Source organism: Myotis davidii, unplaced genomic scaffold (assembly GCF_000327345.1).
Source record: "Myotis davidii unplaced genomic scaffold, ASM32734v1 scaffold725, whole genome shotgun sequence".
NCBI lineage: Eukaryota > Metazoa > Chordata > Mammalia > Chiroptera > Vespertilionidae > Myotis > Myotis davidii.
Window position 1 is genome coordinate 769,354 of NW_006296500.1, and position 25,126 is coordinate 794,479.

Below are 25,126 nucleotides of genomic sequence, written 5' to 3' on the forward strand. Positions count from 1 at the left end.
CCCCTCACCCCGGACCCCTGCTGACCCAGCCGGGCCTGTGCTGAGCCAGGGAACAGGCTAAACCGAGTGAGTGACCCCCTCCCCAACCTGCGGCCAACTCCTTCTTGCCCTCATCTCTGTGCTCCGACAGCCTTCCCCTCCTCCACCTCTGCCTTTTGGGCCGACCTCCCTCAGAGAAGAAGGTTGCAAGTTGAGAAGGACCTGCACCCCTGGGCTTCCAACCTGAGACAGGGAGACTGGGTGGAGTGCCCGCATTGTGGGCTTTGGCGATACCTCCCCGGGTACACACACACACCCTGGGTTCTGGCTTATGCTGTGTGGGACAGGGATTCTCGCTTACCTGGGGGGTGGGGGAGAATAGCAAGGGAACCCCAGATTTCCCCAGCAGCCCTCCCAGCCCCCCCCCCCACACACACACACACACACCTCCCAGCCAGGTCAATAGGCAGGCTTCAGAGAAGCTGGGCCCTGCGTTTTACCTTAGGTCACTGAAGAGTTAAGAAACTTAAACCATCTTTGTCCAGACATAAGGGACAGCGTGGGGGCTATTGCCCAGAGGGAGGGCTCCTCCCTGTGCACCTGCTCTGGTCTCTGTGCCCACAGGGACATGGGTGTGTCCCTGGAGGGTCACTGATCACTTCCTGGCCTCAGGATCATCAATGCAGAGAAATCTGAGTTCAATGAGGATCAGGCCGCCTGTGGGAAGCTGTGCATCCGGAGATGTGAGTTTGGGCCCGAAGAGGACCCGGAGTGGCTGACCTTGTGCCCAGAGGAGGTGAGCACACCGGGTTGAGCCCCTCTCACAGACTGGGGCCAGGACTGGGGCTAGGACTTCAGGCTGAAGTTGTTGCCCTAGTGCCCCATGCTGGGCCAGGGATCAACTGGGGAAGCCAGGAAGAACCTGACACCAGTCCTTTCCTGGACAGTTCCTGACCGGTCATTACTGGGCACTGTTTGATGGGCACGGCGGTCCAGCTGCAGCCATCCTGGCTGCCAACACCCTGCACTCCTGCCTGCGCCGACAGCTGGAGGCCATAGGAGAGGGCATGGTGGCCACTCAGCCCCCCATGCACCTCAGTGGCCGTTGTGTCTGCCCCAGTGATCCCCAGTTTGTTGAGGAAAAGGGCATTAGGACAGAAGACTTGGTGATCGGGGCTCTGGAGAGCGCCTTCCAGGAATGTGTAAGTGAAGTGTGGTTTTTGACTGGGGAAGGAGTGAGCTTTGTCCCCAGGGACCTGAGAGACCTTGGGTGTGGTAGTCACCCTCGATGTTTGAGTTGGGAAGACAAGATTGGGTTGGTTTGTTCCTAACAGCCATCATTATCATCATAACCCCTCCCATTTATCCAGTGCCTCCTATGTGCTATGTGCTCTTACCTGCATCATCTCGTTGCACACCCTGTTGGTCCTTGGTGCAGGAGCTGGCTTCCCTTTCTTACTCTTTTGAGTGGACTTCCCTCTCTCCAACAATACACACAGATCTGACCACAGGGTCCTGAAGACATAGCTAGACTTTGGACGAGGACTGCCAGGCTGGTTGGTGGGGAAATGAACTGCAGGATGAGCACTGGGGACAGAGTGATATGGTGGCAGTACAAGCTAAAGTGGCCTCTGTTTGCCCCAGGATGAGGTGATCGGGCGGGAGCTGGAGGCCGCAGGCCAAGTGGGTGGCTGCACAGCCCTGGTGGCTGTGTCGCTGAAGGGGAAGCTGTATGTGGCCAATGCCGGAGATAGCAGGTGAGTGAGCTCGGAGAGTGGGGCAGGTGGCAGGCAGGCAGCACAGGCAGTGGGGACAATGAAAGGGGGCTGGAAGTGGAGGGAGGGAAATGGGGAGGCTTGACTAGCTGAGCTATTTGTACACCTGGTCTATATGGCGTCTGAGTGAACAGCAGATGCCAGAGAGCGCACAGGGCGAAGGGGCTGAGGCTTTACCCTGCAGGTGGTTATGGAGGGCTTCGAACAGGGGGCCGTGGGCAGAGCAGGCCCCTGGCCAGCAGAAAGGAGGCCATGGGTGAGGTTGGAGGCTTCATCACAGCCCTCTCCCTCTCCTCCCCAATCCCATCCAGGGCCATCTTGGTACGGAGAGATGAGGTGCGGCCTCTGAGCTCTGAGTTCACCCCGGAAAGTGAGCGACAACGGATCCAGCAACTGGTAGGTGCCCTTGGCAGGGGGAGGCTGTGGAGCTCCAACTCCTGGGTGCAGGGCCACCAAGAGCCTAATCAGAGCATGGCCTCCCTACCCCAGGCCTTTGTCTACCCTGAGCTTCTGGCTGATGAGTTCACTCGACTGGAGTTCCCTCGGCGGCTAAAGGGGGATGACTTGGGGCAGAAAGTTTTGTTCAGGGATCACTACATGAGCGGCTGGTGAGCAGGATGGGGGTGGGGAGAGACAGTGGGGAGAACCACGGGGTCTAAGCCCAACTCTGTAGCCGGGGGCAATCCCATCCACATGGGCAGGGTGGGCCCTATGCTGAGGGGAAAGGAGGTGGGAAGTAGGGCCTGGGTTGATACTGGGTCTGCTCCTGGTAGGAGCTACAAATGCGTGGAGAAGTCGGATCTCAAGTACCCACTGATCCACGGACAGGGTAGGCAGGTCAGTGAACAGCTCCCTCCAAAAATCCCTCTTCAATTGCCCACTGCAGAGGCGGGAGCTTCTTTGTGCTGTGGCTGTGGCTGGTGTCTTGAGTCTGCTCCAAGGCCACAGGATGTTTCTCCCTCAGCCCAGGGTGCCTGAGGACCACAGTCCACCTCTGTGCTTTCCCTGTGCATTGGCTGGGGCTATTTGCTGTCACCTCACATCTCCCTTGTCCCCAGGCTCGGTTACTGGGAACACTGGCCGTCTCCCGGGGCCTGGGAGACCATCAGCTCAGAGTCCTGGATACAAACATTCAACTCAAGCCCTTCTTGCTCTCTGTCCCACAGGTGAGAGGGCAACAGCCCACCCCAGCTTCCTTCCATCTACCCAGAAAATGAGGCTGGTGGGAGCCAGGAAGGGAAAGTTGAGGGATCCTCAGGCTTAACTTGCAGGTGACAGTGCTGGATTTGGACCAGTTGGAGCTGCAGGAGGAGGATGTGGTTGTCATGGCAACTGATGGGCTCTGGGATGTCCTGTCCAATGAGCAGGTGGCACGGCTAGTGCGGAGCTTCCTCCCTGGCAATCGAGAGGACCCACACAGGTACTGTAACTGCTGGGGACCTGCCTGGGCCTGGGTGCAACAGCAACACCAAGTAGTTACAGCTGAGAAGCCAGCACTGGCAAGCCTGGCTCACAGCAGGGTCAGGATTAGTGTGGTCTCTAGATTCCAAGGGGTGGGGATGTCTGTGGGTCCAATCTGGCCCTCACAGGTTTGCAGCTTGCCTGGCCCCTCAGTTGGACTGCATGGCTTGGGGCCCCTCCAGAGCCAAATATCAACAGTACATGAAGTGTCTAACCCAGCACAGTGAGTTCTCCCTGAGGGCGGGCTTTGCCTCTTTGCTCAGCCCTGGAGTACATCTGCAGGATGATCCCCACAGGTTCTCGGAGCTGGCCCAAATGCTGATACACAGCACACAGGGGAAGGATGGCAATCCCACAGAGGAAGGGCAGGTGTCCTACGATGACGTCTCTGTGTTCGTGATTCCCTTGTACAACCAGAGCCAAGGGAGCAGTGGCCACTGAGGATTCAGACACCATATCCCAAAACCACTCAGATTAGGTGCAATGTGAGCATCCCTCCACTGTGGTCAACAGCACGCCTGCCTGCCTGCCCCCAGACACACCCCAGGGCTTTTGCCCCCACCCCCACCCATTTCAAAAGGAGCATTTATTTATACCAGGCAGTCAGAACTGAAGTGTCGAGAACCCAGCTCCCATGGTCCTCTCTTTAGCAGGCAGCTGGAGAACAAAAAGGGGCAAGGAGTCCCAGTTGGCTGAGTGGGGAATTCCCTCCAATGACTGCTCCTGCCTCTGGCCTTGCATCCCAATTGCTCCTTCCAGTCCCCTCCCCAGGCTGATGCCCCAATAATGCCTTTCTTTTGTTGCTCCCCATCACCTCCCTATGATTAAAAGTTTGTGTGCAGAAAAGCCCTTGTGAATCGTGAATTCCTGTACAGCTTGGCATTACACTTTACCTTTGCTTTTACCTTCCAAAAAATCAGTCTTAGTTCTACGTTACAAGCTTGCATATAGCACTTTTTTTCTGTGGCCTCCCTAGTTTCCAGCTTGGGGTGAGCCCCAGTGAGAGGACTGTTGCCTAGGGAACAGAAAGGAGGTCTCCACCACCATCTGTGAGCTCTGGGTTTGAGGTACCAGAAGGGCTGCCCTTTTAACTTGTTTTTGAATGGAAATTCCAAGGCTTGCATTTTGATGGGCAGCTTAATTTTTTACCCTTCCAACAAGACTATTTTACAATCTAGCACTTGCCAAGACTCAAGTACTGGCAAAGTATTTGTTCAGTTATAAGGTAATCACCTTCATGACCTCAACCTTACTCGACTCTTCCCTGATCCACTATTTTGGTTTACAATTGAGATTTCTTAGCAGGTAGCTCACAGCCTAAATAGCAGCTAGAAGGTCAAGGGCCAATAGGCCCTGGAATTGATGATAAAATTCATGTATTTACTAACTCCTTGAGGAGGCTCTCAGACCCTCTTTCCGGCCCATTAACTCATTTTAGACTCCATTTCCTAAACCAGTGGTTGGCAAACTCATTAGTCAACAGAGCCAAATATCAACAGTACATGACTGAAATTTCTTTTGAGAGCCAAATTTTTTAAACTTAAACTATATAGGTAGGTACATTGTTACTAACTTAATCAGGGTACTCCTAAGGCTTAGGAAGAGCCACACTCAAGGGGCCAAAGAGCCGCATGTAGCTCGCGAGCCGCAATTTGCCGACCACGGTCCTAAACGTTTTTTAGGGAAGATAGGAAAAACTAGAAAATTTCTCGTTTTTCAGTCATATTCCATAGCCCAGCATTTCTGGACCTACATCTGTCCACAGTCTGGACCTCCATGTGTCCTGACAAACTGGTCGGCCCCAGCCACCCTGGGCAGCCTCTCCAGGACTCTAGTTGGCAGCTGGCAAGAGCAGGAGTGGGCCCGGATAACCTGCAGGAGTTTTACTTCCCCTTTCCTCAGTAGTTTCCCGCCCCCAAGAGTGTGGGCAGCATCCTGTGTCTGCCTCTCGCCCATATCAACAGCTGAGCCAGCTCATCCTCTTGCTCCTCACACCAAAGGCTGAAGCCAAGGGCGTGGGTGTAGTGGGTATGTCAACTACAAGCAAGCTGACAGGAGTGACTGCAGCAGGGCCAGCTACAGACCTATGTATTCATGTCTCGGAGCCAAATGCTGCAGCAGCCCTCCCACTGGGTTGTGAGGTCTCTTCCTCTTTGAGCAATCTGTCAACCTACTGCTCATAAGCTGGGATGTTCCCTCTGCTGCCTTTCACAGCCCTTGGCCAACCTCCAATGACCATGGGCAAAGTAATGGGCCTAAGACTGTCTTCTCTGGTCCAGAGAGGGCCAGGAATAAGGCACATGGCAGGTGCTTGCAGCTCCAAGGATAGATAGAGCAGTTAGAATACAGGCTCTAGTAGGTACCAACTCACAAGCCAGGCAGTGGGTTACCAAGCAATTGCCAGGCCGTCTGCCAAAACTGGCATAGGAGCCTCCAAGAGGCCCCACTATCCTTGCCTCCCAAAAGCTAAGGTCTAGCAGGGCAAATCTTATTCCAGATAGAGGCTGCCATTCTGATTAAGAGCTGAGATAACAGTGGGGATGAAAGGTAGCCTGAGGTACATGCCAGATGTAAGTCTTTGAAGATCAAGGTTGGCTCAGGCTGGCCTTTCCCATTCACTCATTTCTGGCCATATGGTTGCTTATTAGAGGCTGGGGTAGAGGAGACTCACGCTGCTATTCACCTGAGGACTGAGTTTAGGGGTTCCTCCCACCAGCCCATAGCTTAGTCACCAGGGGCAGTCAAGGGCAGTCCCAGGAAGCACAACAATCCATCCACACAGTGTTTTAGCGAAGCCCACTGGGAGCCAGGAGTCAGCCCATCTCATCCTCCAACTCTAGGAACCAAACAATGCTACCGAAACTCAAAGGAAGAGGCTACAGCCATAAAATTCTGTTTAAGACAGTAACATGGAAAAATGTTTATGTTAAGTACAAAAGGGACATAAAATTGTATATACAGTAGAATAACAACTATGTAAACACACCAAAAATCTACACACAGAAATGTCTAGAAGAACACTTAACACCAAAAGATTAACAGTGATAGCATTTAGGTGGAAAACTGATTCTTTCTAAAATTCCCAAATTTTCTTTAATAAGCACTAATTGTTATTGCAACCAGAAGTTTTTCTTAAAAAAAAAAAAAATAATAATAATAATAACCAACTAGCTGGTGGCTGAGCAATGCAGTGTTGTTACTGTTGCATACAAATCGGTGGCTCTGGCCCGACTTGAAAGTGGTGAGCAGCCCCTGCTCACTAAGAACTCAAGCACCTCTGGCTCCTCTGTGAGCATCCATGCAGCCCCAGCCTTCAGCCTCTTTGGCCAACAGCCTTTATTCTCTTTATTCTGCCTTATTCCCACCACCACATCATCTCCAGTCACTTCCAGCTACGTCGTTTTCCTTTCCTTCCTAACTCAGGAGCCAGGTCCTTATACGAGGCCATGAGTGCATATTTTCAAAGGACATGGTACCTCAGCTTTGGACATACAACTCAATACAATTCATTTTGCTGCTGACAGGAAAATCATGCTTGGTAGCTGCTCTAGTTACAGATATGTTAATTATGCAGGTTTTCTGTTAACCCTGTTCCAAGCACTCTCTGAAGTTATCCCTACTATGAATTTTCTATCCCGGGAAAGTCAGGAGTGGGCAGTAAACAGCTCAGTTCATTTGGTTTCTAAAATTTCCTTCACTATTAAGTTGCAAAGCTATATAAAGTGAGTATCACAGAAGCTGCAGGTCCTAGTCTACATTGAGAAAGATGCATGCCCCTTGACCTTTAAGTTTGAGAACAAGTCAAAAATTGCACCCTGGCCAGTGTTCTCAGTGGTTAGAGCGTCAGCCTACGCCAGGTACGATCCCTGGCCACGGTCAGGGGCTTGTGCAGGAAGCAACCATTTCATGTGTCTCTCACATTGATGTTTACCCCTCCTTCCCTCTCTAAATATCAATGGAAAAAATATCCTCGAGTGAAGATTAAAAAAAAAAAGGTAACTGCTAAAACAAAATAGTAATTGCTTGCAATTCATAGCCTATTTCTGCTGCTGAACAGAGGCAGTAATTGTTTGCTTTCCCCCTAGCAGACATGTACTCTTGGGCAAGTCCTTGTGGACAAATCATTACCTTGTTGAGTCTGTTTCTGGAAGAGCAGGGAATATGTTACCTGCTTAATTAAATGTTTGGGAATTTAGTAAAATAACATGCCATTCATCCTGCTCTAAGAAGGCCATGCAGGGGAAGAAAAGCCATAAGCTAGCCACAGCTCATCTCAACCCTGATCAGGACCCCTCCATCTCCCAAGAGAAGGCAAGGAACAGAAACAAGAAAGAAGATATAACAGGTAAACAGGATTGACGTGTAATTGGTAAAGCCTCAAACTGAAAATGCCGTGGTTCCAGCATCCTGTCCCCAAATACTGTAAGCCAGACACAGAAGGCATGCAAAAGTGACTGTCACACATATAAAGGTGCAGACAGAGTATCACCAGGCAAAAAAGGGGGCTAATACTGCAGAGAGGGCCCCAAAGTGCGGCTTGATGAACACAAGGGAGTCGTCCCAAGACCCTCAATTAGCTGCCATGGGAATAGCAAACACTTGGAGCTTTGCTCCGTAAAGTCTCCTAAGGGAAAATGTAATAGGGAAGACTCACAAACACTTGTGGCAAACACTATTAGCAAGGATGCAGTCTTTCCCCCAGGCTGTTCTTCAGCTAAACTCCAAGAAACAACAAGTATTTTATATATATATGCATACATACACCCTATCCTATATAATAAAACCCTAATATGCAAATTGACTGAAAGATGAAACGACCAGTCGCTATTACACGCACTGACCACCAGGGGGCAGCCCCTGCTTTGAGCATCTGCCCCCTGGTGGTCAGTGCACTCCCATAGGGGGAGCACCGCTCAGCAAGAAGCTGGCCTCACGGCTGGTGAGCATAGCGGCGGCAGCGGGAGTCTCTCTCCCGCCTCCGTAGCAGCACTAAGGACCCTTTGGGGGATATCCGCTTGCTGGCTTAGGCCCGCTCTCTGCACAGGGAGTGGGCCTAAGCCGGCAGGCAGATACCCCCCAAGGGGTCCTGGACTGCGAGAGGTGCAGGCCGGGCTGAGGGACCCCCACCCCAGTGCACAAATGTCATGCACTGGGCCTCTAGTATACATATATATGTATGCACATACACAGATATATTTAAATGAAGGTGTACACACTGTGCTAAAATACAAACAACAGAAATCCAAGATCATATATAAAAAGGCTAATATAACATATAACACAGGCCTGGAGCCAGCTCATGGTTAAGAGCTGGGAAGGGATAGTATCATCAGAAGACTATTTACACAATTTGTGGTGGGCAGGGAAGGCATCAGTGTAAACAACTCAAACTCACTCCACAATACTGGCCCCACAGGAAAGTGTGATGTATCTCATGTACAAAAATAGACTCCCTTGCTTTTGTACACAACCACACTGGGTAGGCACCCAGGAGGACCATTGGTTTGTCTTGATGAGAAGGGACCACACTAGGCTACTGCTATACCTCCCAGTCCTAGGAACTCACCTGCTACCTCTTCCTCCCTTTCAGGTTCTTGGGTCTTTTCCCACCTAAAACCCAGAGCCTGAGGCATGTCTAGGTCACCCACCCTCAAATGACTATAACTTGACTCTTCCTAGCAAACAAGGTCTTTCTGTAACTGTCCCTTTCTGACCCCAAGATATATGAAGACTTATTTCTGTAAATGTTTGGCACCTAAGTAACATATAGTTGTGGATTATACCACAATGACACAGGGAGACCCAGTAATAAGACATGCAGGGTGAGGGCAAGGGGCACTGAGCTGCTCTAACATCTCAAAACCAGAACTGTGGCTTCCCATGCATTTATGGGGGTAAGAGAGGGGATGTGCAGAATTAATAACTTCATTAGCTCCTCAGCAGCAAATACATTCAAAATTGAAGGCGCCTTAAGGGCCCCACTATACCCTAATCATGAGTCTGGTCATCCTCTGGAGGAGCTTGGTGCAGTTGACAGCTAGAAAATGTGAGTCCCAATTGAATCTGCCCCACCAAGAGTCCTTTTGAAGAAGCTTGGCAAAGTCCTTTTTTTTCTTTTGAGCAGATGTACAGCACATCCATGGGAAGGCCAGGTGGAAGGATGCTCTCCAGCCCAGTCAAATGATCCAGTCCCAATATTAGATCAGTCCCTCTGAGTTTTTTCCTGCTGGCCACACTCACTGTACAGAAATAGCCAAACAGCATCAGGATCAGTCATCAATGGTGGGCAACCAGAAGGCCTGGAAAAAGAACATAAGTCAACTTTAAAAAGCCAAGTCGCTCTCTTAACTACTAAGGGTTCTTTTACCCCTTCCCACAGCGTCAAGCTGTCCAACCCTTATGGCTGGTGGCCTTCCCTCCCAAACAACCGACTCTGGCAATCTATGGAGAAACACTCCACTTTACACGGTTCTGTTTCCCTCCAATACTGCTACCCTTTTTATCCTTACCACAGTGGCCCAGTGGTAAGGATAAAAAGGAGTGCTGACCAGGAGGTAGGCATCTGGGTAACCTAGCCTCATACTTATGTACCAAGTGACCCTCAGAAAGGCCCTACCTTCCTGATCTGTAAAAAAAGAGGATTGGACTGGATGGTTTTGATGCTTTTTTTTTTTAGGTTTTCTTGGGGGGGGGGGGGGTGCCAGGAAGGTAATGTGTTCTGGGTAAGTGCCTCATCCTCCAAATATCCAGGTAGGTTTAGAAGATGCCAAGGGGAAACTGGTAGCTGAGACTCATGATGCTTTGTTCTGCCAGTGTTATCTAGGAAGAGACACAGCCTGGAGAAAATTTTCTAAGTGGTGAGTTATGATCAACTGTAAGAATTTCTGAGGAATTCAGCGATAAACTGAGAGAAATGGAAAACTTATAGGTTACAACCACAAAAGGCTTGTTCAAAGTATTTTAAGAAGCCAAAAAGCTGTCAAAGCATAGCCCAGATAGTTTGGGCATAAAACCAGGGGCCAGAGCTAAAACTGGCTTAAGATCTCCGGGGAGCTCACAGGTGATCCCAGATCATAGAAAGAAGAGTAAAAATGAAAGGCCAGCCCAACCAGAGATCAGAGAGTAAGAGGTGAAACATTGAAACACCCACAACCCAACTGAAGGACATCTCCCATTGTTCGCATACCATGTTGGAACATGCGCTGGCAAAGGTCATGAACTTGGGGTTGAACTGCAAACAGGTAATGGGGCCTGTATGTTTGCCATCCAACACAGCTACTTTTATACCGCTCTCTCCATTCCAGACATGGATCTTGCCATCCTCTGAACCTGAATAGAATGATCAAGGAACACACAACAGCTCAAAGCACAATAAAAAGGGAAGTGGGAAAGAGACATAGATTGGCATGTAGAAAGAAGTCATGTTTCAGGACCCAGCCCTCAGCAGAAATTGAGGGAGGAGAAGCGGTGAAGAAAGGACACTCTGGGAATTAATCTTGATCCTAGTTATTTGTTCCTAAGCAAATAACTTCCCCTCTGACTTCAGTTTTCTCATTAGAAATGGGGACTGGTATTTAAAACCAGCTGGTATGGCACAATGGTTGAGCATCAATCGACCCATGCACCAAGGTCACTGTCAGGGCACATGCCTGGGTTGTCGGCTCGATCCCCAATAGAGGCATGCAGAAGGCAGCCGATCAATGTTGATGTTTCTCCCTCTCCCTTCCTCTCTCCCTAAAATCAATAAAAACATTTTTTTTAAATGGAGGCTGAATATCATTACACCACCAACACCTAGCCATTAAGATAACTGAAATGGGGGGATGAAAAGAATAAACCAAAGAACTCATATACTTGTATGTATAGCCCATGGACACAGGCAATAGGATAGTGAAGACCCGGGGGGTGGGTAGGGCAGGGAGGAGGGAGGTCAAGGGGGGAAAAATGGGAGATATCTATCAACAATAAAAAATATACTTAAAAAATTATTGAAAGCAGGATTATATCAGAAAATTAGTATTACTAATAAGATGGTGCTTGTAGAGTTTAACTCTAACGCTAGTCCAGGAAAGACCAACATTAATGCCAGTTCCCAGTAAAGAACTGCAAAGTCAGAATAGTTAAAGACACTATACCTTTGGCATACAGTGATACACAGAAATCTGAGAACATCTTAACAAAAGGATAACAAATATCTTAATTAGTTAAAATTAACAAAAATAATAGAAACAAAACCTCAGTATTAAAAAAATAACCCCCAAAGGGTATAAAGAGCACTTACCGATCATAATAAACTGGGAATCTGGAGTAAATGAGGCCTCCAGTGTGACAGCTTTGCTGTTGGCATAACCCTAAAAAAACAGAACAGTTCTCTTGCCAAAGTGCCATTAACAAAAAAGTAACTGCCTAGAAACACTGACCCAGCAGACTCATCACCTTCCTTTCTGTGAAACCCTCTTCTCATGCACAACGGCACCAAGTTTCCAAACGTGGCCCCACCCTTTACCATTCACCCCTTACTCTAGCTCCAGATTCAAGAGGGCAAGAAAACGTTTATGGTCACGAATTATATGACATCTAAACACTAAACTTGAGTCACTGGGTGAGAAGTGAATGTCTCAGAATCCAAGGGAAGTAAAAGTAAGTTCATATACAGGAACAAAATGTAAGCCCGTGCCTCAGTCAGTGAGTCAAGGATAGCTGTTTGTCTCCACTAACCAGTGAACACAACTCTCAGCCCAGGAGATAGGAACATGGAAACAGCTATGTCAGCTCACCCCAAACGTGTGCATCACCACTCCCTTGAATGCATCAATGAGACGAATGAAGCTGCCATTGGTGGAGATGAGGATGAGTTTGCCATCGTTGCTGAACTTAAGTCCTGTCCACTCACAAGTCCGATCGTACTGCATCTTAAATGTTGCAAATGGCCCCTGCAAAAGATAAAAGCAGCAGCCCCAATGCAAATCAATTAATTCCTTCTGCCAGAGCTCTTATTCTATCCCCTTTGGATTCCTTTTTGACTAAGGAAAGCAAAGGATGAACTGCTGCTATGACACTCTCCAATATCTACCATATACCTCTCTATCATAGAAAAGGTTCTTAAAGCCCTAGCTGGTTTTGCTCAGTGGTTAGAGCATCAGCCTGCAAACTAAAGGGTCTTGGGTCCAACTCAGGGTTGCAGGCTCGATCCCCAGTAGGGGACGAAGGCAGCAGATCAATGATTTTCTCTCATCATTGATGTTTCTATTTCTCCTTCTCTGAAATCAATAAAAATATATGTTTTTAAAAAGGTTCTTAAAATGTCCATCTCACCCATCAAAACTTCCACAATATCAAGAGAGCTTAAGGATTTACCTTATCAAAAGAACGAAGGTCATAGAGTTTGACCATTTCAGAATTGACACCGGCAGCAAAAATTAACCCTTCTGGATCAAAAGAACAAACTGGCTTGCCCTGTAGATGCATGAGGCCCTAAGAAAACAGAAATAAGAAAAAAAGTTAATGAACCTAGGGTCCTATCACTATAAAATTTACTTTTCCCAAAGAAAACTAAGAGACACAAATAGATACCAGCCTACCTACAGAAGTGAAAAAGTAAAACTGAAATGAAGCTTTTATAAAAAAAACAACAACAAAAAAAACAGGTCTCCATACAACTGATTTCAGATCAACCTTAACTGTATTTTATAGCCACTAAATCCAAATAACAAATCTGAGGCTAAAAGGCTCCAGGAAAACATTTTTAAAGCAATAAGCCACAGAGCATAATGCAATATGCCCTGGATTAGGGCATTTGCTTAATTACCAGCTACCTACCAGGAAATCAGATTTTCTCCAAAGTTTTTTAAAAAGACTCTGGGATCCCAGAATAGAACCAATGCTCTCCCCTTTCCTTGAGAGGGAGAGTTGATGACAGTGCCTACCATACATAACACTCAAAGTGTAACTGTGAGGTACCATTACCTGGCAGTTAGGAGACCGGAGATCCCAGAGTCGAATGGTCTTATCAAGAGACCCAGAAATGAAAGTGTCATCCACAGGTGACATGGACAAGGCCACCACCCTGAAATGCATTGAGATAAATAAGAGTTGAAGCAAAATATTTACAAAAACTGGATGTGAACCTTAAACCACTCTACCGGCTTACATATATACTAGGTGTACCGGTTAATAATGACGGATTCCATAATCAAAGAAAACACGATAATTTCAAGAGAAATATCAAAAAGTGCTTTATTCAAAGTAATGTCCATTACTAGCTACACATTTCCCTTTCATCTTTCAGGTAATTTGTGGATACCATCCCAATAGAGCTTTTCTTGTTTTGAGGAAAACCATTCAGAGACCCAATTTTCCATTTCTTCGTACATTCTGAAGCGCTGCTCAGAAAGTGCGTGTGCCATCCATGGGAACAAGTGGTAATCTGAGGGAACAAGTGGTAATCTGAAAGAACAAGTGGTAATCTGAAGGAGCAAGGACTGGTGAATACTGCGGGTGGGTTAATACTTCCCAGGCAAGATCTTTTAACATGTCTTTAACTCGTTTTGAAGTGTGGGATGTACGTTATCATGAAGCAAAATTACTCTGCCATGTCTTCGGGCACATTCTGGTCACGATCAAAGCGTGATTCAAATTGATTATTTGTTGTCAGTAGTGATCAGTATTAATGGTTTCACCTGTTTTAGAAGCTCATAATACACCACACCTTCCTGATCCCACCAAACGCAGAGCATTATTTTCTTTCTGAAGCAACTTTGGCCTTCCAGTCGATATTGATGGTTGACCTGGATCAACCCATGATTTTGTGCATTTGGGATTCTCAAAATTGGAAATTGTTTGCTGAGCAACATTTAATCTTTCTGCAAGTTGTTTTTGAGTTTGACATGCATCTTCATCCAATGGTGCTTGTAATTGTTGGTCTTCAAACTTTTTCAGTTGACCTGGACGTTCTTTGTCTTTCACATCGAAATCATCAATTTTAAAGCGTTTAAACCAGTGTTCACAAGTATCTTGAGATGGAGCATGTTCACCTTTATAAGCTTCCTGAAATATATGATCACTTTTTCTTCAAAATAAAGTGATGAATTAAAACTTCCCACAAATGCTTTTTTTGGCATGAAATTTGACATTTTTAAGCGTAAAAATATCTATGATGTTAACACCTTCAGCAAATTTGACACATGAAGTTTTGAAGCTTGAAGTCAATACAACAAAATGGCATACATATCAAATCGTATATATAGCAACATATGTGTAACTCCATCTATTGAAAAAAATCCGCATTATTAACTGGTACACCTGGTAAACCTGCACTCCCCAAACTGCCATTTTAAGGAACACACTACACAAGCAATCTGGATAATCAAAAGCCAACTAATATAATGAAAAAAGCAACTTAAAGCTGTAGCATAAAAATGTATGATTCCAATGCAAATCAAAACACAATGAAATACCACTTCACAACCACCAGCATAACTATAATCTAAAAGAGAGATAACGGAAAAAAAGAGAGAGATAACAAATGATGATGAGGATGTGGAGAAGTTGGAATCTTCATACATTGCTGGTGGGAATGTAAAATGGCACAGTTCCTTTGGGAAAGGTTTATAGTTCCTCAAAAAACAAGAGTTGCTATGACCCAGAAATTACAAGAAAAATGAAAATGTCCACACAAACAAAGTACATGTATGCTCACAGCAGCATTATTCATAATAGCCCAAAACTGGAAACCCAAACGTCCATCAACTAATGAATGAATAAGCAAAATGTGGTATGTATCCATACAACGGAATATTATTCAGCATTAAAAAATGAAGTACTGCCCTAACCGGTTGGGCTCAATGGATAGAGCATCGGCCTGCGGCCTCAAGGGTCCCAGGTTCGGCCCTAACCGGTTTGGCTCAGTGGATAGAGCGTCGGCCTGCGGATTCAAGGGTCCCAGGTTCGATTCTGGCCAAGGGCATGTACCTTAGTTGCAGGCACATACCCAGTAGGGAGTGTGCAAGAGGCAGTTGATCGATGTTTCTCTCTCATCAATGTTTCTAACTCTCTATCCCTCTCCTTTCCTCTCTGTAAAAAAATCAATAAAATATATTTTAAAAAAGGGTCCCAGGTTCGATTCCGGTCAAGAGCATGTACCTTGGTTGCAGGCACATCCCCAGTAGGGAGTGTGCAGGAGGCAGCTTGTCGATGTTTCTCTCATTGATATTTCTAACTCTCTATCCCTCTCCCTTCCTCTCTGTAAGAAATCAATAAAATATATATTTTTTTAAAAATGAAGTACTGATTCATGTTTCATACAGTATGTATAAACCTTGGAAACATAGTAAGTGACAAACACAAAAGGCCACATACTGTCTGATTCTATTCATACAAAATGTCTAGAAGAGGCAAAGGCAAAGCTATGGAGACAGAAAGTAGATTAGTAGTTGCCAGGGAATGTGAATGGGTACAAGGTTTCTCTTTGGAGTGATAAAAATGTTCTGGAATTAAGATAGTGGAATGGCTGCCCAGCTTTGTAAGTGTACTGAAAACCGCTGAACTGTTTACTTTAAAAGGGTGAATTTATGGTACTGAACTATATGGGATACTTAATGAGTGGTCTGTGGTCTAGACTAAAAGTCTACACTCGAGTGGCACCAGCATGGCTGGGAGGGTGGGCTCACATTGATCACTGAGGTCACTCCCAGGACTGATCCAACAGGTCTGGGCTGAGGTCTGAGAGTTCAAGTTTCTAACAAGCTCCTAGGACAGTGATGGTGAACCTTTTGAGCTCGGCATGTCAGCATTTTGAAAAACCCTAACTTAACGCTGGTGCCATGTCACATATAGAAATTTTTTGATATTTGCAACCATAGTAAAACAAAGATTTATATTTTTGATATTTATTTTATATATTTAAATGCCATTTAACAAAGAAAAATCAACCAAAAAAATGAATTCGCGTGTCACCTCTGACATGTGTATCATAGGTTCGCCATCACTGTCCTAAGACCTAGGTCAGTGGTTGGCAAACTGTGGCTCGCAAGCCACACACGGCTCTTTGGCCCCTTGAGTGTGGCTTTTCCACAAAATACCACACGCAGGCGCACAGGTACAGTGCAATTGAAACTTCGTGACCCATGCGCAGAAGTCGGTATTTAGTGGAAGAGCCACACTCAAGGGGCCAAAGAGCCGTGTGTGGCTCGCGAGCCGCAGTTTGCCAGTCACTGACCTAAGTCCTAGGAGCTTGTTAGAAACTTGAATTCTCAGACCTCAGCCCACTGACCTAGGTGATAGACTGCTAATTTGGGCATTACACTTACAGAGCCACAGACCTGTGCTACCAGCAGCTATATTTTTGATATAGTTGATTATCCCTTTTTATGATTATCCCATTAAGAACTACCCACTGTCCAGCTGGGTGGCTCAATAGTTGAGCATTGACCCATGAACCAGGAGGTCACAGTTTGATTCCCAGTTAGAGCAGATGCCTGGGTTGCAGGCCCAATCCCCAGTAGGGGGTGTGCAGGAGGAAATCAATCGATGATTTTCCTCTCATCATTGATGTTTCCATCTCTATCCCCCTCTCCCTTCCTCTCTGAAATCAATTTTTTTTAAAAAGAGAATCGCTCACTAAAAAACATTTCTTCCAAGGACTCATCCTGAGCTCTCCTGTCCTCTCTGCGGGTGTTCTTGCTCAGCCATTCTGTGCTCTGAAGAGGCACCCTCCTCCATTTCCCCAGCATTTGGGCCTGGCCTGCAGAGAAGGATCACACGTGGCACCACTTTACCTGCCTCCCAGGGCATACCATGGCCCTGACCATGGGGTTCTTGAGGTGTGAGCTCTGACCTATACAGTGACTGCGACTCTACCATATCGCCTATGAAGAAAGCCCTTGTGAAAGTAGACATTCAGGTGGCTCTTCTGGGTGTATGGACAAATAGTTCTATATTCTAGCTTGACTGCAAAACACTTCATAGATCTAGCAGCTGGTATCACAAATAAAGACTATAGGTATAGAGGAGCCCTGGCTGGGTAGCTCAGTTGGTTACAGCACTGTCCCAAAACACCAAGGTTGCAGGTTTGATCTCTGGTCAGAGCACATACATCAATCAACCAATAAATGCATAAATAAGTGGAACAACGATGTTTCTCTCTCTCTCTCTTTCTCTCCCTTCTTCTAAAAATCAATAAATAAAAAAACTTTTTAAAAATTATAGAGGAAATATGCATATTGTACTGTTTCATTTTGACAAAAGAAAAGCTTGAAGTAAAAAAGGTGACTGAACTGCACAGCTCATTTGTAAATAGATTTTTAAAATCTAGACATAGAGGAAATTCAAGTTTTGAATGATACTGAAAGGGGTTCAGGAGGTTTTTGGTTCCACTAGAAAGAATTAAAATGTTGCCCTAGCTGGTTTGGCTCAGTGGATAGAGCATCGGCCTGCGGACTCAAGAGTCCCAGGTTCGATTCCGGTCAAGAGCATGTACCTGGGTTGCGGGCACATCCCCAGTAGGGGGCGTGCAAGAGGCAACTGAAACGATGTTTCTCTCTCATCAATGTTTCTAACTCGCTATCCCTCTCTCTTTCTCCCTTCCTCTCTGTAAAAAAATCAATAGAATATATTTTAAAAAAATAAAAAATAAAAAATAAATAAAATGTATACCATGAACAGAAAATGAAAAAAATTTACTTTCCTTACCATTTACGTTTTTTAAAATTTTTCTTAAAAAAAAAATCTTCCAATGTAACATTTACACTAGCTCCCCAACTCAAAAATTTAAAATATACTGTAAGCCAAAATTTCCTGGGAATGCTAAGGTGATAATTAAAACAGAGTGAGCAAAATGCAGAGTGAGAAAAATGCATATAGACATGCAATTTTATGCCACAGCATTCAGGTCAATAGCTCAAAGGAAGTCGATCTTGGCAAATAAACTTTATGCTGAGAGGTACAGGGAACACAAAGAGGAATAATACCTCAACTCTATGGAAGCTTAACTATCTAGTCCAGACACCTCCAAGAGAAGGCCAGGGAAGGCTTCCTGGAAGAAGCATTACCTGTGGTAAACATGATTTCAATGGGAAACACCTTTCCAGAAGGTGCAAGATAGGAAGTCATGAGGCATGTGTTCAATTCGCCGCAATTGAGTGATAATGCTGGGGAAAAAGTCAGAGCCAGAGGAAGGAGAACCTGAGTCCAAGGGAAAAGAGTAGGCAAATGTGGAGAGCCTTTAAGGCTTCCTGAGGGATGTTGTGGTCAGAACTATAATACAGAGTGCTAAAGCAGGATGGTGAGGGATGGGGAGACTAATTAGGATTTGACAATAATTCACCTGACAGGACATAAGCCAGAACAGAAGCAAAGGAGAGAGTAGGGAGGAGAGCGACACAGGGGATTAAAGCTAGATAGAATCAATAGGATTTAACATCTCACTGGAGGGGAAAGGGAGTCAAGAGACAATAGAGGCTTTGAGTCCAGAGAATCGATAGGAACAGACATGAAGAAACATGAGGTAGACAGAGAGGAGATGACTCAAGGAACAGAACAATGATGGATGGAGTGTTGGACCTGTCAGGTGGGGGACATGGAAAAAACATCTGCACAGATGTGTATAAAACCTGTAGGTGGAAGTTGAGTCTGGAAATCATGACAGACATGGGCTTAAAAATACTGATTTGGGAAGCCATCTGAGAAGACATGAATGGAATCAGGGGAGATATTTTTTTTAAATACCAAGGAGGAAGAAAGGCTAGGATAGAACCTTATATATTTTAGAGCCAAAAGGAGAAGGAGAAGCCAAGAATAGGGAGAGAATAAAACCGAGATGGGAAAAGTCAGCTGCAAACTGGGGAAAAAATGTTTTACTGAAAAGTTGAGCACCTCCAAAAAAGCCCAGGGCAATGAATTTTAACTGGAGGCAGCAGGGAACGGGAAGTAAAACAGCTTAGAAAAAACCCCATACATGACTCTGGGACTAGATGGTGAAGACAGGAGTTTGCAAATTACTCATATTTGACTGTGAAAAGGAGTGGGTGATAGGCTCCAGAAATAGATTTAAGATAAGAGACCAAGTAAGTTTGTAGACAGCAAGGAAATGTCCAGTTAAGCAGATGAAAGCAAACAGAGGTTGTCAAGGAAGAAAGGCTATTCTTTTTTCAAGGAAAGAGTTCGAAGGAAGAGCAAAATTTAGGTCAAAGAAATAGAATTTGAAAAGAACTTATTTTGGATAGGCCTTGATTTTGTCAAAAAGAGAGGGACAAAGTCTTCTACTAATAAGAATCAGGTGGTCAAGAGATTGGACAACTGGGAAAATTGGAAAGAATTTTGAACAACTGCAATCAACTCAATTATAGACAACAGTACATTAGTGAACATTAATTTGATTACAAACAAACAAAAACATCTACTTGTCACAAGCCATTCACTGTCTGGCACTACCGTAATCAACAGCTGCCGCCTCTTACCTGAAATGCCCTGCCCAATCAGAGTGCAGCCTGTCAGGGTACTCTACCACTCTAAGCCTTACTTGGTTTCTGGACATTTGCAAATGAAAGCAGGAGGAAATAATCCACTCCCTGTGATTAAAATATCATCCAAGGGAAAAATGTGTTTAACATTCAACCAAAACTTGACAAACTAGAGAAAAAAATACTGAGGAAATTGGCAGAGACAGAGAAGCAACCTACACTACCAAACCCGATAAGGAAACAAGCTTCTTGACTTTTAAAAGTAACAAAGGACAATTATTCTTTTGCATCCTCATTAAGGTCCCCACATAGAATGTTTGTATAGAGCAGAAACCTGCTGAAATGGGACCACCTTACTGGGAGGCTTCATATAAATACAGATATCCCTTTCATTGGGGTTCCTAAATGCTAACTGTATTTTTACTACATAGGTTTCCACTGAATATCTTTAATCTACCATTTTTCCTAATTACATTTTAACTGTGATTTTGAGACAGGCCAGTCAACCAGGACAAGTGGACTAGGGAAACTAAGATCAGACTGTTAAACAGCAGTTTGCAACCATCTAGAAAATCAAGATGCCAAGCAGTTACAGCCATCTAGTACAGCCGTCACCAACCTTTCAGACCTCACAGACCAGCAGTGGTCTGCGGACCAACAGTTGGTGACCACTGCTCCAAAGGTTTCCTTAAACCAGTGGTCACCAACCTTTCAGACCTCAAGGACCACCGGTTGGCGACCACTGATCTAATATATCCTATCTTCCCTAAACCAGGGACACTTGAGTAACTGTTTCGCACTTCTCCTCCTAACCAGAGGGTAAATAGCTTAAATCACTCTACGAAGGATGACAGCAGAAATCCAATTAGTGAAATTTGCCAACCACAACCAAGGACAGATGAAGAGAAAAACCTCATTTTGGTACATCAGCATAAAGCTGATGAACATTCTATTGAGATTCTCTCCTGAGACTTCCCCTAAACACCCAGCCTTTAAAACCCCTCAAAACAAAGTTCCCAGCCTGTGTTCTCCTTCCTACTTCTTTCCCCTAGGCATGTATCTCCTGAACTCCAAGGGACCCCACAAGGCTTACAACCAGGACAGCAATGGGCAGTGGCAGATCATCCCCGGCAAACCCCCAGAGCCTGTACCCAAGGACCCCTTTTCTCTGACTTCTTAGTGAGCCAAAGCAGACCAGCCTAGGCTCATTTTCCCAGCCCTTCCTTGTTTCATTGTCCCAGCTTTAATAAACATCCGCTAAAATTCACCTGGACTTCATGTTGTGAAATTTTTCCTGCATGAAGAACCCACGCACTACAGGCTGGCCCTAGGCAGAACCACCAAGGACCAGGTCCCCTTTCTGGTAACAATTTAAATTTATGTATAAAGTCCTACCCCTGCCTCCACAACCTCAGTTAATCAAGAGTTGATTGGGTGGGGATTAACAAAAGAAGACCAAGAGGAAGGCCAAGCAGCAGGGAGGAACTAGCTTTAGTTCACTGATAAAATCTCTCCATTCATTCTTCTATTATCTGAGAGCTCAGGGATAAAAGAACTATCTACTTCTAGAACACTTGGGTCTTACCTTTTGCTATGTCCAGGAAAGTATCTGATGTATTTGTTGTCATGCAAGGACAGGTAACGAATAGTATCTGTAAGAAGACAAATAAGGCATGATGATATCCTACTATTTTCAAAGAAAATTACTTTGCATTTTCATATGAAAAGGCAAGATCAAAGAAGTCATTGCTGTCTATAACCCAAGCAAGGTATGAATAAATAGTAAATAATTCCTTTCCACAACTGAAAAGAGAGCACTACAGATCTGACATAATTCAAAAGCAGAATTCTTAAGTTGACAGACTATAGAGCAATACCCTCACCTGAATGCTGTGTTTACAATTTACATAAAAACTAAACAAAATGGAAAGAGAAGTTCTATTACTTCTTTTCTAATTAACTAACTATCCACTAGTCCCTTGTCCATCAGAGAAATTAGTTTAAAATACTAATAAAGTGGCAAAAAGCAGTGAGAAAATTTTGGTTTCAAAGATCTCAAGACATTTTCAAAATAAAACTCATGAACTATACCAAGAAGTCAGAACAGTGGGATTTTGACAATAACAAAGAAAGGAATAATCGTAGAGATCTGTGCTTGGGTAAAATAAGACATTCTTAAAAACCAAATGATTCTATCTAAAAAAAAAAAAAAAGATGGTGATGGGAAGGGAAATGAAGTGCCATAAAGAATAGAACTAGAAGGTACGATGCCCCTAAAAAGACTATGAAAAAGGAACAATTGTTGAGAAAGGGGTAATAGGAAATGATGCCAAAATGCATAAAGAAAAGCACAGAAAGAACATTCTAGAGGAAAACAGAACACAGGAACAAAGACACTAACTGCACCAAGTCATCCCAGTGGTTCACAGGAGTACTTTCTAATAAGAGGACATTTAACCTGGGAGAGGGTAAAGGGTCCTCTCTTTGTATGTTACAAAACTGAACTCTACATGGTTTTCCTTGAATACATCTTTAAAGTTCTCCTATAACAACTACAAAGTCTTCCTGTTTGTTCTATTACTAGGAGCTACTCACCTTCCCTAAGCAGAAAAAGGCTTTCTCCCCATTACCTGGTTTCCCAGAGATGAGCAGGGCGTCGCCATCCTCTCCGCCCCACTCGGTAGCTGGCGCGCTGTTCCTGGCAAGGCAGTGGCCTGTACAGTTATCTCCTGTACCGGGTGGTATCATAGACCCTCAAACTGTACAAACTACTACCTCAGCCTGGAATCAGGCAAAAGGAAACGAAGCGTTGAAGGAACTCTTCAGGATGCACTCGACACAGGAAAGGCAATATCCTCACAGCGGAGGCCTGGCAGCAAAGCTGCAGTGCCACACATTTGCCTCATCTTGAACCAGATTTGAACAATCCTCATTTAATCACCCAGAAAAAGACCCCAACAGAAGAAATATACCAGTCATGCAGATAATCACATAGATATGTTTCCTTAGGATTCTAATGTTTTATATATTCTTGTCAAAAGCATCAAGTGCATGCTTAATTAAAAAACCATTTCTGAAATACAGGTATGAAAAGTAGAAATAATATACTTACTAAAAGTCAAGTACAGGCTGAAACATCTCATAAAAAAGCATTAAAAAAAAAAAGACACTTCAGCTCTGAGACAGGCAGAGCCAAAATAACAGTTAAGCAACCTCTGTTGAATGACTTTAGAAAAATCTTACCGCAAAAAAAGTGAAACAATCAAATTCATGAGAATTTTTTTAAAAAGGAGTACTAACATGAAAGTAAGTGTTGCCCAGCCGATGTGGCTCAGTGGTTGAGCATTGACTTATGAACCAGAAGGTCAGTTAGGTTCCCGTTCAGGAACATGCACAGGTTGTGGACTTTATCTCGTGTGGGGCGTGCAGGAGGCAGCCAATCAATGATTCTCTCTCATCATCGATATTTCTATCTCTCTCTCCCTCTAACTTTCTCTCTGAAATCCATAAAATATATTGTAAAAAATAATAATAAAAGAATTAAGTGGTATTGCTCAGTTATCAAGATCATCTGTCAACTGACAACAACTTATCCTGGTGAAATGCAGGTAAAAGCAGAACCATTTATTAGAGAAAGAAACTCACAAGTTTAATTTCTAAAAATAACTTTACTCTTCAAAGACATTAGCTTTATTTAAAAGTAAAAAGGGAAAAGGATAAAATTCAGATAAAAAGATTGTCCCCAGAATCAAAGACAAAATAAGGTCAGCACACTGTCTTTTATTGACACAGACCATAAAAGATTGGGCATACACTAAAAACTCTTCTAAGATCCCATAAACTATCATAGCTCAAGCATTTGTGAAAACTTTTCTCAAATCTCTATATTTTGAAGAGGAGGTACTATTGTTTACCACTTGCTGTGTGTCAAGTATTCTTTCCTTTCATTTGTTCTAAAAGTATTCTTCTAAGTTTCCAGAAGTACAAACCATAAACACCAGTTGTTGCTTCCTATTTCCACTTTCTACTCTGAACTGAAGATCTTTCATACTCAATTTCAAAAGCACTTACAGCTTGCCTCCAGCATCTTTTCAGTCATAACAATGTTAGCACTGCTAACATCATAGGAAAATATTTAAAGTAACTACAACCTAAACAGAAATAGTCACAAAGATTCCGTGAACTATTTAACAAAGGAAACCATGACCTACTAAAAAGAAGGCTTGCTTACCGTCTATTTTATTAGAGCTGTAAACGACTGTATTTGCTGCATGAGTATATCTGATGAGGTCCACGCCATATTTCTTACTGTACAGGGTTCTCTTTGGTCTGATAAGAAAATGGACAGAGAAAGAAAACAATCAAAATCCTCCATCATCAAATCTGGGATCTTCATTAAAAAAAAAAAGCACTTGAATGATGTGGCAAGGATGAGGATTCTTGGTAATCTCTAACATTGGAAAGAAACAGAATTTCTTACAAGAGAGAAGAAACAAATGAAATCAAGTGCAACAGCCTTTCACCTCTGGACACCAAATGCAAAGATTCGAAAGTGGAAGTAAGTCTGAGGGCTCAATTCAGTCTTTATTACAATATTCAGAAGTTAGCTTTGAGAAAAAGTACATCTATTTGGGAACAAAGGCACACAAAAAAACACAAGTCACCCTGATAACAAAGAGGGATATGAAAATACGTCAAACCAGTGAGGCCAGAACTTACTTTTTACCCTTCCTAATAACCTGCTGTTGTAGAACCTACCCATTCTCCCTATCCTACATGTCCAAAGCACTTACTGAGCCTTTTGGAAGGCAAACCTAACTCTCCCTAGCAAAACTAGTCATTGGTTGCTTTCTTTTTACTTTAATGCAAAATCACATATTTCCCAAGCCAGAGGATACCAATCCATTCGCTGAAGTTCTGTAAATGTCTTCCTCTATGGAAGCTTGAGGATCAAGCTAAACCTGAACTCAACAAAATCATTAACCAAAAACTTCATAATGTTCTACATTTAGGTGTAGAAGAATTTCATAAATCCTGTACCAATATTTACCGAGGGTTCCAATTTATGAAAAAGTTCACCCTGTCATCAATGCAAATTCATCTTGGCACATAGATGCTAAACAATCAGATGACCCAGGCAGCTATAAGAAATCAATCAATTGCACTTCCAATATTTGTTTTTTGTTTGTCCTCATCACCTGAGGATATTTTTTCCCATAAGAGAGTAGGATGGAGGAAGGAGGGAGGGATATCGATGTGAGAAAGACCCATCTCACATCAATTGGTTGCCTCCTGCACATGCCCTGAATGAAGTAGGGATTGAACCTACAACCAGGTATGTGCTCCTGACCAGAAATCAAACTCACAACACTTGGGTTCATGGACTGACATTAACCACTAAAAACAACAGCCAGTTCTCAATATTTTTTAATGTCAGTAAGATTAAGAATTTCC

General features: G+C 44.3%; 2 protein-coding genes across 2 annotated transcripts in view; one reads left to right on the top strand and one right to left on the bottom strand.

Moving 5' to 3' along the window:
- The first annotated feature begins 426 nt into the window (after window positions 1–426).
- Window positions 427–4,061, top strand: PPM1M (protein phosphatase, Mg2+/Mn2+ dependent 1M). Its single transcript, XM_006771819.2, is given in 9 exon segments — window positions 427–775; window positions 927–1,181; window positions 1,624–1,736; window positions 2,066–2,150; window positions 2,244–2,362; window positions 2,528–2,591; window positions 2,813–2,920; window positions 3,026–3,174; window positions 3,512–4,061. Coding segments are annotated over 9 exon segments (1,206 nt in total). The 5' UTR covers window positions 427–607; the 3' UTR covers window positions 3,657–4,061.
- A 4,402-nt stretch (window positions 4,062–8,463) lies between these two features.
- Window positions 8,464–25,126, bottom strand: part of WDR82 (WD repeat domain 82) — a 28,269-nt gene continuing 11,606 nt past the window's right edge. The window contains exons 2-9 of the mRNA XM_006771820.2: window positions 23,904–24,001; window positions 21,258–21,324; window positions 13,182–13,281; window positions 12,573–12,689; window positions 11,993–12,148; window positions 11,497–11,566; window positions 10,402–10,544; window positions 8,464–9,514 (exon numbers count right to left, since the gene is read on the bottom strand). Coding sequence (XP_006771883.1) covers window positions 9,485–9,514; window positions 10,402–10,544; window positions 11,497–11,566; window positions 11,993–12,148; window positions 12,573–12,689; window positions 13,182–13,265 — 600 coding nt within the window. The 5' untranslated portion in view covers window positions 13,266–13,281; window positions 21,258–21,324; window positions 23,904–24,001 and the 3' untranslated portion in view covers window positions 8,464–9,484. The remainder of the gene's footprint in view (window positions 9,515–10,401; window positions 10,545–11,496; window positions 11,567–11,992; window positions 12,149–12,572; window positions 12,690–13,181; window positions 13,282–21,257; window positions 21,325–23,903; window positions 24,002–25,126) is intronic.